This window comes from Podarcis vaucheri (assembly GCF_965113315.1).
Source record: "Podarcis vaucheri genome assembly, chromosome: 10".
Classification (NCBI taxonomy): Eukaryota; Metazoa; Chordata; class Lepidosauria; order Squamata; family Lacertidae; genus Podarcis; species Podarcis vaucheri.
This window is the reverse complement of record NC_138748.1, coordinates 41,309,941-41,323,893: the sequence shown is the minus strand read 5'-3', so window position 1 is coordinate 41,323,893 and position 13,953 is coordinate 41,309,941. Positions and strand designations below refer to the sequence as shown.

The 13,953-nt window shown below is 46.9% G+C and overlaps 1 protein-coding gene across 2 annotated transcripts in view; it reads right to left on the bottom strand.

Annotated features, from left to right (window-relative positions):
• The window catches only part of ERP27 (endoplasmic reticulum protein 27), a 28,438-nt gene extending 14,611 nt beyond the window's left edge, over positions 1–13,827 (bottom strand). The window contains exons 1-4 of one of the 2 annotated variants that reach the window (XM_082241334.1): positions 13,523–13,827; positions 13,145–13,245; positions 9,403–9,540; positions 536–652 (exon numbers count right to left, since the gene is read on the bottom strand). In XM_082241334.1, the coding sequence (XP_082097460.1) occupies positions 536–652; positions 9,403–9,540; positions 13,145–13,245; positions 13,523–13,667 (501 nt within the window). In that variant the 5' untranslated portion in view covers positions 13,668–13,827. The remainder of the gene's footprint in view (positions 1–535; positions 653–9,402; positions 9,541–13,144; positions 13,246–13,522) is intronic. The other variant, XM_082241335.1, reaches the window with a different exon arrangement.
• Between the last annotated feature and the right edge of the window lie 126 nt (positions 13,828–13,953).

Below are 13,953 nucleotides of genomic sequence, written 5' to 3'. Positions count from 1 at the left end.
GGGATTTGGAGCATTGTGGGAGGTCCAGCGTCCTAGGCCCTGCGTCATGCTCCCCGCTCGGTTTCTCGGTTCACAGAAGACGGGAAGGTTGAAGGAGCAGCAGGTAGGAAAAGCAAGGAAAGCTTAGGGAGAGAGACATCAGAACAGAAGGAAAGCCTGCTGGGTCAAGCCAATGGCCCACCCAGTCGAGCAGCCTCTTCTCACATTTGACAACCAGGTGCCTGTAGGAAACCTGCAAGCAGGATTCAGGCACAAAAACCCTCTTCCCTCCTGTGGTCTCCAGCAACTGGTATTCTGAACCATTGCTGCCTCTAACTGTGGAGGCAGAGCATAGCAACCATGGCTAGTAGCCATCGATAGCCATGGATTTGTCCATTCGTCTTTTAAAGCCACCCAAGTTGGTGGCCATCACTGCCACTATTCAATTAACTCATTCGCAGGGCAGTAATTTCATGGGTTTGTTCTCTCCAAAGTGAACTCGGTATTCAAATGCCTAGGTATAGCTCCAGCATGATATAGAGACGTCCTTTCTTACCATAGGGTTGTACTCGGTTACCCAGCGGAGTTCATTGATCCGAACAAAGCGACTCAGCTTGGTGGCGTCAATTCCGCTGCTGTCTTTGATTTCCAGGTCTTGCCGCTTGTTATCCACCTGAAGCGAAGCAAATAGCCTCACCGTTGTCACCCACTGTCCCTTAAAACACTTGCAAAATCAACGACATGTGTCCTGGGAGGCAGGAAAGCCAACAGGGTCTCTGGGCCCAGTAAATTATTTGTATGATGCACCCAAACCTGCCCAGGGTGGGGTCCTTAGCCAGATTATGGAAGTTCTACGACCTCAGCCCCCCCCCCAAAAAAAAATATTCATCTGTACAGTTAATCTCCATGCACCCCAGCTGTGAGGCAGCAACACATTATCTTTCCACTCCCACAAACACACAATACACATTCCCGTGTATGGTTCACTTTTGGCCTAAGATTTTCATGAGGACTATCCTACTGATTTATCCCAGAGCCTCGAATAAACTTTTTAATTTGCTCTTTTGCCATAAACTGAAGAGTATGATAGAAACATTTTAAAAATAAATTCAGATGTGGCTGTTATCAGTTGCATTAAATTGCCCTAGACATTAGAGATATGGGGATTAGCAAGGAAACATTTGTGGGACCTCTGGAAAAAGGATCTTAAACCAACCTAAATCTCTTCCCTTTTTGAAAATATTTGCCTGCTCACTTCATTACTTCTAAACCTAATAAACACTGGCACAGGCATGTATGGATTTCCTGGAAACATTGTGCAAGCAAGAATCCTCTCCAATAAATAGGGGAATTTTTCCAGCAGATCAAGAAAAGAAAATATTCAGGCTCCACAAATACCGTGTTTTTTTTTGGAAAAGATTCTTTGACATCTTCCTGGATCTATCTTCCTGATGGACCTCTTAATAGGCCGGCAGGCAGGAAACAAAACTCAACAAGAAATCCCAGAGGGATAATAAGGTGTTCAATTAATGTATTGACCCAGCAAGGCAAAGCTGAATCCTTGTGATTATTTTTTAAAAGAAAATTATGGACGAGATATATGGAACTTAGGAACTGGCACATAGAAATCCTATACTGTCATACGCCATAAATGGAGTTGTCATTTCCAGAAACAGGTCTACCAACATAGTCCTCTTTTGCTTTTCCTGGTGAATTGCTAGCCCTCTTCAGGTCACAGCTGAGAGGACTGAGGGCTGAGTCTTCTCTCATCAGCTTGGAAGGAAAACAAGAGCAGCTCCATGGAAAGTAAAAAGTGTTAGACTGGCACTAAACTAAAGTGAGCCAGAGTACATAAAACTTTGGGATGGTTCCAAGGACCACCAGAGTCAGTGGAAAGTGTCTTCATTGGGGGTTGGAATAGACTGCAAACTACTGCAAGAACATTGATCAAGTCTAATGCTTTGCATTTCCCCCCTATTCTAGAAAAAATCAGTGTGTGTGTGTGTGTGTGTGTGTGTGTGTGTGTTTTCTATTGACATACCTACAAACATTTATACACCCACATACACTGGGTGGTGTGACCCATCCAATCCCACTGGATTGGGCCAGGGCTCAAGAGTCATGTTATTCTTACTGCAAAAATGATGCTATCTCAAGCTGAAGTTCTTGGAAGACATGCAATGTGCATAAAGGCCGGGGGGGGGTTAAAACAGGCTTTAACAAAGCTACATGTATAGAAACAGTTATTTATGAAGGGAACCAGGAATGTGTGTCTGTGGTTGTTGTTTCTTTAATGGCACAGTGTTTCTGAGCAAGTGCAGAGTCCCTTTGAAAGTAGAAGCTGTTGGGATGTTTTTACAAAGTCAATGGAAAGATGAATTTGTCATTCACAGGACTATAGGGAGTGTCAAAATGGCACCAAATGCAAATTCACCCCACGCCAAAGAGAACCCTGGAAAGAACAGGGGAGGAAATGCAAATGGGTTGCACAGGCAGAAAAAGTAAACCTTTCGAAATAACTCCAATGCAGGGCAGATTTTACCTACGTTTCCTGGGAAATTAAGTCTTTTCTTCAATTAAGGGGGTTAAGCGTGGCAGAAGTTTGACAATCCCTGTTCTACTCTTATCACAATGCATTAGGCTTGTCTCACTGAAAGCAATAGGCCTTAGAATCCGGGCCAGAGCCATAAACTGCTTGTATGAGTTTGACTGGAGTACAATAGCCACGTCTACCCAGAATTAGGTCCTTCTGCACTGAATGACATTTACTCCCAGGCAAGCGAGGAGGGATTGCAACTTAAGGCCACAGTGCTATCCACGCTTTTCTGGGAATAAGTCCCATTGAACACAGCTAGACTTGCTTGAATGAAGCAATAATTGTTTGATTAATTGCAGTCAGATTCATTTTCTTATGCATTTTTTCACAATTCTACAGATATTTTGTTCCGGACTCCTGCCTCAGTTCCCTGCACCTCTTTTCACTTCTTCCAAATTTATTCAAGGGAAGGCAGGCTGAGAGGGAACTATATAAATTCTTCAACTTTTTTGCAAGACGATTGGCAAAGCTGTATATCTACTCTGTCAGCCTAGTTTAATTTTAGCTGCATCTATTTGTTTATCTCATACTAAGGACAAACATGAATCTAGAAGGGTGTATTTAGGTTGTCGGCCTTCCACAATCAAATGATGATGTTTATTTCCCTCATAGTACAGATCTTTGAAGCGTCTTTGGAAGAAGAACGTTACGACCAATGGAAACAGGCCAGTGAAATCTGGTTTCCATTTGTAACACCTGTTGAAATTACATACAAAGTTAATGGTGAGTCATCCTAACAAACTTGCCACATTTCATTGTACTTCATAAATTTGGGAGTGAAGGTGAGAGTATTCCATTCCAAATAGGTTACCAGCTGCCTCTAACTTGCACAACATTTTAAAATCCCAGACAAAGGCATAACCAAGTTACCTTGCCCAGCTGTGAGGAATAAGGCCACTATTATACAGTGGTACCTCAGGTTAAGAACTTAATTCGTTCTGGGGGTCCGTTCTTAACCTGAAACTGTTCTTAACCTGAGGTACCGCTTTAGCAAATGGGGCCTCCTGCTGCCGCCACTGCGCGATTTCTGTTCTCATCCTGAGGTAAAATTCTTAACCCGAGGTACTATTTCTAGGTTAGCGGAGTCTGTAACCTGAAGCATCTGTAACCTGAAGCGTCTGTAACCCGAGGTACCACTGTAATTGGGATAAAGGGCTTTTTAGAGACTTGCTGCTGTTTATAGAGACTTGGCTCCCTAATAAAGAAAAAGATTGGCGTGACCCATAGTCAACTTCCAGTACTAAACTGGAAGCTACAACTAACCCATCGCTCTACCCCTACATCTAGATATAGCAAGCATCTATGCCTGCAGCGACCAAGTTCTCTTCAGCACTGGAAGTGCTAACCTGCTCTGCCCCAGGATTCGGACCCCAGCACACACAGCCCAGCAAGCCGCCTCCTTCCCTGATGGCTTCTGGGCTGACAAAAGACCACAACAAACCAGGATGCTACCTAGCCAAGGAAGCTGCTCCCAATATGCCTACGCAAAGTAAGCTGAAGGATTTCCTGTGCACTGCTATGAACTGCAATGTCGGGTTACCAACGGGGGCTGTGTTTGTACACCCCCTCCATTCCTTCTCCGGCTTCTGCCAGTAAGTAAATAAGAGCATTGTTAGCTTTGCCACCTCTCCCACAGAGAGGGGAGTGGCGGGGGATACCTTCCTGACCACAGCTCATTTACTAGTGTGATTTGAATTTTGCTGTCTAGCCCTTTTGAAAGTCCCTACTGGTAAAGGCTGAAGAGAGTTGGAAATCAGCAGCAAAGCTCTGCCAGGCTAGCCTAGTGGCAGGAAGGGCAAGTAGCAGAGGGAGGATGAAGAGAGCATGGGCAGCCAGGTGAGAGAGAGAGAGCCAGCCGAGAAGGTAACACTAGTTGATCTGTGCCTGCCTTGGGCATTTGTTCAGGGGGGAAATGGACTTGCCATGAAGGGCCAAACATAAAGCAAAAGTAAGAGTGTGCTAACTGATGGGAGTCAAGCAGTAAGACTTGCAATATTTTACCAGAACTGGGCGGCAGCAGCAATAGACAGAAAGGCAAGCTATTCTTCATTCGCGGATTCCTCCTTAAGTAACTACTTAGACTCATGGAACTATAAAGGAACCCCAAGGGTCATCTAGTCCCAACCTCCTGAAATACAGGAATCTCAGCTGAAGCATCCATGACTGATGCCCATCCAACCTCTGCTTTAAAACCTTCAAAGAAGGAGAGTCTGCAACCTCCCGAGGGAGACCATTCCACTAGCGAACAGCTCTTACTGTCAGAAAGGTTTTCTACACATCTAGTTGGAATCTCCTTCCTTGCAACTTGAATCCATTGGTTCGAGTCCTACCCTCCAGAGCAGGAAAAAACAAGTTTGTTGGTAAGGTAGATAACTTAAGGCCTGCCTGTTTCCTCCCTAAGTTTCATTAGTTCAAGCCAGTTGCAGGATGAGCTAGCATGTGCCAGCGTCTCCTCATTGGCCACATGTGGAGCCTGTGCTCAGAATGGCTTTGTCTGCCCCCACCAATCAACCTTAAGTTTCTACCAGCGGTCTTAACCTGACTATTCCTTTCTGTAGCATGTTTACCAAACTTCAACAGCAGCCGCCTTCTTGAATAATGCTACTTCAGCTTGCAGGAAGGAGAACACTTGCTTGAATGAAACACCAACAGCATAAGAGCTTAAGACGAACCTTCTGGATTAGGCCAGTGGCCCGTCTAGTTCTTCAGCTTGCTCTCACAGTGGCCACATTGTTAAGTTGCCTGTGGGAAACCAGCAAGCAGGATTTGACCGCAAGAGTACTCTTCCATCCTGTGCCACCCCAGCAACTAGTATTCAGAAGCATTGCTGAGTCCAGTCATGGCTTGTAGCCTTTGACAGCCGTCTCCTCCATGAATTTGTGTAATCCACATTAAAAGAAGCCATCCAATTGGGAGCGAGTTCCATAGTTTAACCATCAATAGAAAGCTACCATATCAGAGAAAGGGATGCTGCTCTATGTGCAGGGTTTAAAAAAAGATATTCAGACATAATTTTATTTCACTTCACTACCACCCATAGACTTAATGGCTTACTCCAGGAAGTCCTGTACATTTTAATTAGTCTGATCCAGCTGATTCCCCTAATGGACATCATGCCCAGGAGTCACTTCCTGCTGCTCTTTTATTTGTCCTGCAGGTTCAAGTTAAACATACGTTTGATAGCAGTGGGACAGTGACATACAATAGACTGTAGCCTGCCCCATGAGAGATGGAAGGGAGGTGAGCGCACCAGCTAATCATGGGTAGGCAAACTAAGGCCCGGGGCCCGGATCCGACCCACTCGCCTTCTAAATCCGGCCCAAGGATGGTCCGGGAATCAGCGTGTTTTTACATGAGTAGAATGTGTGCTTTTATTTAAAATGCATCTCTGGGTTATTTGTGGGGCATAGGAATTTGTCCATTCCCCCCCCCCAAAAAAAATATAGTCTGGCCCCCCACAAGGTTTGAGGGACAGTGGACCAGCCCCCTACTGAAAAAGTTTGCTGATCCCTAAGCTAACTTATTCCCTCTGAGGGTCTTCATCACAATGGCTACCTCTCATGCATAGCCCCAACCTGGTGTCACTCAGGGGGTTCTCAGAGGACACATCAGACACACCACTGGCCAAGGGTCTGGAGGAGCAGGAAGGGTCCATTGAAACCAACAATGGGCTGTCATAGGAGGAGCCACCACCATCTAGTCCTCAAGAACACTTGAGGTCCTCAAGGTCCAGAGCTGAGGGAGCTGAATGGCAGCAATGTAGCCTGTATCTACAGATACAGATCCGCCATGTGGCTTGTAAGGGGTCTCCTTCTAAGTAAGCAATGTCTGGAACACCTTCACTATTAGCAGCTGTGCTTAGGATGTGGTCTAGGAGGTCAGCATGTATAAGGTTTCGCTTTGGGGCTTTCCAGATGCTGGAAACAACACAGGACTCTGGCTCTTTGTTATTTCCTTTGTGGTGTTGTATCTCGCCTGAACTCCCCGTGATATTGATCTTGGACTGTTGCCTTGCCTCTGGATCATGTTTTGGTTCCGAGACTGATTTTCTGAGGTTTGCTTGGACTGCTCTGCATCTGCAGCCCTGCCCTTGTTGGTGAGGGTTTTTTTTTTTTTTGCTAACAGACTTATACCTGCTGAGATTGGGACCCTAGCCCCAGAGGGCATCCATTGGAGCATGACTTAAAAATAAATAAATCCTGGATGCTTTTAATCTAAAACAGCAATTTAATCTATTATTTATTTACTTGTGGTTTTGCATGGCAATAATTGAAACAGTTATTGCAATGATATTTTCGGGGTGGGAGAGAATTCTAGTAGTTGACTGAAGGAGCAATCAGGATAGGAAAACAGGGGGAAATGTATCCATCAAAAAACCTAGCCTAAACTGATTGGCTGTGTCCAGACAGGGGTGTTATATTGCACAACAAGTTGCTTAGATCTGATTTTTCCATGTAAGGGTGTCCATAGACAAGCTGTTTACGATGACCCGTATCCACACTATGCGGCTCCACTGATCTCTTGATCCAAAGAAATCAAACTCTGCTTAAGTTCTGCGCCCCTGGACCTTCTCACTGCACAGGGAAGTCAGATGCGTGTGACCGTTCAATCTTAGAACAGCAAGGCAGTAGTCAAGTGTTATGTAGAGCAGTGTTTCCCAACCTTTTTTGGGCAAAGGCACACTTGTTTCATGAAAAAAATCTCGAGGCACACCACCATTACAGCCCCGTGACGTCAGCGCGCAGCGTCACGCCGGGAGGGACATGAATTGCTAGCAAATCACATAATCGCCTCCTTGAGGGCTGGCTCATCTTCTCCGAAGGCAGAACCCCATTAATTAACAGCACAGACTCACACCATAGCCAAGACGAGGGGGGAAAACCTCAGTCATGCACAGTCATGCACATGTGGGGGCTAAATGAGGACGAAGACCGGGCAGAGAGCAGGGTTCAAATCACCCCACCTTGCCAGGACAATCCCTGGGTGCTCCCTTGGGCCACTCGCCTGACCCACCTCGCAGGGCTGTTGTTGCGAGGATAACACGGGGAGAACCACGCGTGCCCCCGGGAGCTCCTTGGAGGAGAAAGCGGGCGATGAATGCAATGCACGAAATATATGCGAGGCGACCAGGTTTTGCAGGTGAGGGGCCCCCGCCAGCCTCCGCTTCCAACACCCGGCGCAACGACGCCAAAGTTTCCCCCCGGGCTCGGCTCGGGGAGCAGCGCTGCTCCCCCCCCCGGCTCCCCTTCGCCCTCCTGGCTCTCTCTGCCGCCCACTGGGGACCCCCCTCACCTGCCAAGTCCGGAGCGCCGGTGGAAGTTGCATGCATGCATGCAGGGCGCCGCGTTGCCATTGCATTGCACTGCACTCCATGCAACGCCTGCACGCATGCATTGCCTTGCACGCACGCCAAGGGGTCTCCCCGCAGTCCGATGCGTCCCCTCTGGCGCGGATGCAGCATTGCAAAAATAAAAAACCCCCGACGCAGCCCTACCTGGGGGGCAGCCTCCGCCTCCGCCGCTCCGCCTCTGCGGGGATCCCCGGGCTCCATCCTGCCGCCCGATCTCCGCGGGGGCACAGGCAGGCTGCGCAGGGTCTGCGCGGAAGAGCCCCTGCCCGCCCGGCCGCCGCTGCGCTCATTGCATGGCCGGGAGAAGAGCGCTTCAAACAAAACGCCCGGCCCGCCAGGCCACGCTGGGAAACGTAGTTTGTGCACCCCGCGCGGGCGCGGAGCCCAAGGGCGAGGGGACTACGGATCCCGGCAGCCCCCGCGCCAGGGACGGAGGGGGAGAGGCCGGGTGCAGGGATGGAGGGACGGGTGGGCGAGCGAGTGAGTGAGTGGCAGCCGCCAAGCCTTGGCCGAGAGCCAGGAAGGGCCTCCCCGGAGGAGGAGGAGGAGGAGGAGGGAGGCGCAGAGCGGGAGGGAGGGAGGGAACCCCAGGGGTCATCTAGTGACGGCGCCCCAATCGAAAATTTGACTTAAAAAAAAATCTTTCAAATTTTTTAATTTTTCCCGCGGCACACCAGGCAACATCTCGCGGCACACTAGTGTGCCGCGGAACAGTGGTTGGGAAACACTGATGTAGAGGTTCTAGTAATTGCCACAGGGCAGCTGACATGAATTTGTTTTTAATGAGACAGTCATACGTATCTTGCCAAAGTCTACAAGTCTATGGTTACTGGGCATATGTTAATCAGGATTGCAAGCCTTTGATCTTCATTTTAGCAAAGTTGTAGCTGAACTAAAGTCCTTCCAAAATATTCCATTGGCCTTTAAAAGAAAGAGAGGAGGGGTTGTTCTCTTCATGCTTTGTATGTAGAGCGTACAGATTTCATGGGCCAACATTCCTACCTAGCGCATTCCAGGTCTTTTTTGTTGCTCTTGGAAAGACTTAGCCTCTCCTTCTGAGTATAATATTGATTTCTACCAAGAGACTGTTGGAAGAAGAGAACCCAGTTAACACACCAAGTTACAGCAGCACCTGGATCAGTGAAGGCTTCTTCATTGGGGTGAATAGAGCCCTGTTCACCAACGTTAGTATGACTTAGCCACCCTCCACCTTCCTGCCTTCTTACTTATAAGCAGGGGGGTAGAATGGCTTTTCAGCTTCCTCCTCCTTGCCTCAGTGTTGCTTGTTATAGAACTCTTTACTGAGTTCTATACTGAGGTTAAAGACTGGAATCAGTTGGCTTGGCCTGTCCTTGGTTATGGCGCCACCTGCTGTTGGCCTCCCTGCCTTCTACTCTACCAATTCCAATGGGCATCAGCCACCACTGACCTGTTTGCTGGAAGCAGCAGAACTACAAGCGAAAAAACAAAAACCTACCATACGGAAGAGGGAGATGGTGTTTGTTGTGACATTATAATGGGAAAGAACATTAGAGGAGGTGCAGAGCCCAAATGGTACATCTTGCATATCCTGTACCATTTTAAGGAATTCTGAAAGTTCTGGTCGCTCTGGATCCTGAAAAGGAGAGGGGAAGAAAGAGAATGAAAAAAAATGGGAGGGAGTTCCACAATCCTACGCTACAAATTTATATCACTTATAAACCCAGTTTTAAGTGGAAGGGTTTCCCCAAAGAGTCCTGGAAACTGGGGAAGGTGCTGGAAATTGTCCATGAGGAGACACTCTGCACATCTCATTGAACCTTTGGGGTACGTAGGGAATAAATATTTTTGCATTCACCCCAATCTCTGAGTGGTGAGAGTCAAGGGGTTCTGGCACATAACCTGAGATTGGCTTCCATGGATGCCTCAAGCCACAGCTTTGAGTTCAGCACAGAACAAGACAAGCCTCTGTGTCTCCAACTCCCAGCGTCAGCCAAAACCTCACGCCCAGTCCTCTTCGTTTGACTTCTTGTTCTCCTTCTTATGATGGCATCCAGGTAAGATGGGAAGTCTTGCCCATTAGTCTGTGTGGCAACAGAGCTCACTCTTTGGACATGCAAATGGAAGTACTTAGCTGGCCAGCTGAAGCCATTACCTTAACAAAGGAAGTTCTTTGGCTGGTTCAGCAGGTTTCTTCTTATAGATTCTAAGCTCATAAATACAGGATCACAAGTTGGAGGGGACCCATGAGTAGTCATCCAGACTACCCTGTAACACTATCAAAGCCGTTTCAGTCTATAGTGTAGCTGTACCCTTAAAGAGGTAGAATGAGAGAAAAAGAGAAAGATGGAGGATGGGGGGGATGGAGTAAAATAGAGCAGGAAAATGTACTAAATAAAGACTAAGAAAGCAGCTCTGTAGGCAGAATTCGCTGCCTCAGATTTTCTTCAGGGCTTTGGCTTTCCACTGCAATTTAAGTGAAGGATGCTGACATCTAGCGGCTACTTGTAGTCGTGCAGGTTAATAATAATAATAATATAATAATAATAATAATAATAATAATTTTATTATATATACCCCACCCATCTGGCTGGCTTTCCCCAGCCACTCTGGGCGGCTCCCAACAGAACACTAAAAAGAGACTAAAACTTCAAACATTAAAAACTTTCCTAAACAGGTTTCTCTAGTGGCCCTTATTCTGCATGAGTCAGTATTCCATGAGAAGGATTACTGGACATCCCTCAATAAATGAATATTCTGGATGACCTTCCAGACTGGTCACCTGTTGTATTTAAAAGAGAATGAGCAATACATTCCTGCTACCATGGCTGCAATTATAAACCAGATGCAGCTAAAGTCATGAGGTTCCTTAAATAGTGCAGAGTGCTTGACTTTCCTTTGTGCTCTGTTGAACCTTAGGCCCTGAGACTGTAGACGACAGCACTTCCTCACTGGGAGATACCACCTGTTTTTCTGTCCTTTGGAGCCAATACAGCGATCTTTATCTACTTATTGAGATTCTAAGACTGTTTCATGGGTACTTAAAGAGTAGGCATTAAAACACATTAAATATCTCTCCCTGCCACCATCAAAAAGGATGCCAAGGTGTTAGTGAACCACACATAGCTGTTTGTTTTCTGACCCATTCCGTCCCAATCCTCCCTGCATCTTTAGAGACTCTCAGTATAAAATGAGGTAGCGCTCAGAGGCTAGAAATGCACAACTTATCAAATATTTTAAGATAATTTTGCTCTGCATCCTTTCTACATCTCAAATAACAGTGACAGTTGGCCCTTTAAAACATGTTTCCTGAAACTGTCTTCAATCAAGTTAAAATTCTCAGAGATCGAAAGTGAGATTGAAACCAAGTTTACAGCTAATGTGGTTCAATTGGGGAAAAGAAGTTGGCTTGAAAATAACAGGGGTAGAAGAGAGAGACCTCATATTAAACAAAGGCCTCTTCATCATTTTATTATTATTGTTGAGCAGCTGGTTCTAGAGTGGAAGCAGAAGTGTGGACTGAAAACACATTGGTAAGTTCAATCTGAGGAAGAAAGCGCTTTTGAGTATTCAGTGATTAATGAACTGGGCTTTAGCTGGACGAACCAAATTCCAAGCCTTTGAAAACTTGGCTTCACATTTGTACAGTGTATTTATAGAGACAGTGATATTTTTAACAATAGCAGTGCCATGTTCGGTTGAAGTACAGCACAATGTTTAGTAAGTCCATTGAGCTACTGCTAGGATTGTTGACTGTCCTACTTTACAGAGAACAGTCCTCCATTTGAAGGCGCCTTCTATTTGTACACATTTTATTTGAGTCTTGGCGGTGGTTTGTTTTGTGGGGACTCTTCTGGCAGAGAAGCAGCGGCATCAGTGCTGATTTCCGGTGCAATCGTGCCAATTTCCAGTGAGATCATGCAACACTTGGAGAGCAAGCTCTCACTGGAAATTGGCACAATCCCACCAGAAATCAGTGGCAGAAGCAGCAGGACAATTGGTGCAGGGCAACAGCGGCAGCACTTCTTGTTGTGGCAAAACAGGAAACGCCACCCCCATTTGGCAGTGACATTCCTCCCATTAGCACTGGACAACTCCATTTTTAATTTCCTACAATGCTCCAGTGTCAATATATCAGGTGTTCTATAGTGTTGGGGGGGGGGATATAGTAGTAGCAGCAGCTTGTAGCTGCCTGGTGAGGAGAAGTCATGACAAACATTGATTCTTACTTGGTCATTTGGGCCCTGGAAGCTGCCAGAGGATGTCAAGTACTGATGCTGGCCATAAATGTGAGAAATGGCCTTCAGAAAACACACCGAGAACTGAGGAGGGAGAAAACTATGTACTCAAGATAATTTTGGTATCTATGCTTTTGGGTGCGGGTGGCGCTGTGGTCTAAACTACAGAGCCTAGGGCTTGCCGATTAGAAGGTCGGCAGTTTGAATCCCCGCGACAGGGGTGAGCTCCCGTTGCTCGGTCCCAGCTCCTGCCCACCTAGCAGTTCAAAAGTACGTCAAGTGCAAGTAGATAAATAGGTACTGCTCTGGAGGGAAGGTAAACGGCGTTTCTGTGTGCTGCTCTGGTTCGCCAGAGGCGGCTTAGTCATGCTGGCCACATGACCCAGAAGCTGTCTGCGGACAAACCTGGCTCCCTCAGCCTATAGAGCAAGCACGCAACCCCAGAGTTGTCTGCGACTGGACCCAACGGTCAGGGGTACCTTTACCTTTATGCTTTTGGAACTGTGTGCTCACACTACAGCCACAATCTCCTTCCTGAACCAGACAGCATTAAGGTGTTATATTGTCCTCCTATGACACCGTCACTGCTCACAAAAGTCCAACTACCGTATTTTTCGCTCTATAAGACGCACCTAGTTTTTGGAGGAAAACAAGAAAAAAAATATTCTGAATCTCAGAAGCCAGAACAGCAAGAGGGATCGCTGCGCAGTGAAAGCAGCAATCCCTCTCACTGTTCTGGCTTCTGGGATAGCTGCACAGCCTGCATTCGCTCCATAAGACGCACACACATTTCCCTTTACTTTTTAGGAGGGGAAAAGTGAGTCTTATAGAGCAAAAAATATGGTACTTATGCTGACAAAATTTTAACAGCCATAGATGGGAGCAACTCTTTTTTACACGGTCCTCCACATAATACAGGGTTGTAAGGAGGTTGTGCTAGAGTGCCCAGCATGAAAGGCCTGTCTAGTTTAAGTCTACAGCCACAGAGTCATCTCAACAAACCTGGAAGAATCCAACGACAACCACCTCAGCTGCACTGACAAATGCGGCCACAGCTGCAACATCCTCCAACTGTATTGGTTTTCTTGCATCTTCAGGAGTACCTAAGAAGTAGAGGAAGGTATAGCCAGCCTCTTTTCACAGCCAAGCGAACGCACACAAACACACTGTACCCAACCCTCCTTGAAAGTTTTTATCAGATTTCACAGGCAGAAGCGATGAGCCTTCATGGCTGCCTTCAGAATGCTTCCCACATTCTCAGTTGGGAGCAGCAGTACCTCAGCTAGAATGGCTGCTTCGATCTGGATGAGCCCTCCTACTCTATGTGTCAATCCCCGCAGCCTCACCACCTCTTTGGAATTCAAGCCATTCCTCCCTTACCTTTGGGTGCTGGCTCCTTCTCAGCACATCCCAACATGAAGACACAACTGAGAAGGGACGTAAGGAACCACTGCTGCAAGAGAGAGGTTTTCATTGCCTTGCCTCGTTTCTCTCCTTGCCACGAGCCCTGCTTTGAGCCAGACATCGGAAAGGTGACTTGCCATCTGTCCCGAATCTGATGTGGGAGTGAAACACCTGGGTATGTTCAGATCTGTTATTTCCCACGATAAGAGACTTCAGGGACAGGAGGCTCCCGGAGGTTTCCTTTTGCAAGTGTTCTGTTCCTCATTTTGTTGGCAATAGGACTCCCTTTTTCATAGTGGTCTAGGCACAGCGAAGATAACAAAGAAAGACCTTATTTATTATAATCAGTGCCTTGTCTCCCACTTATTCTGCAACCAGGGCACTCCAGGGTTGTCACTGCTTGCCCC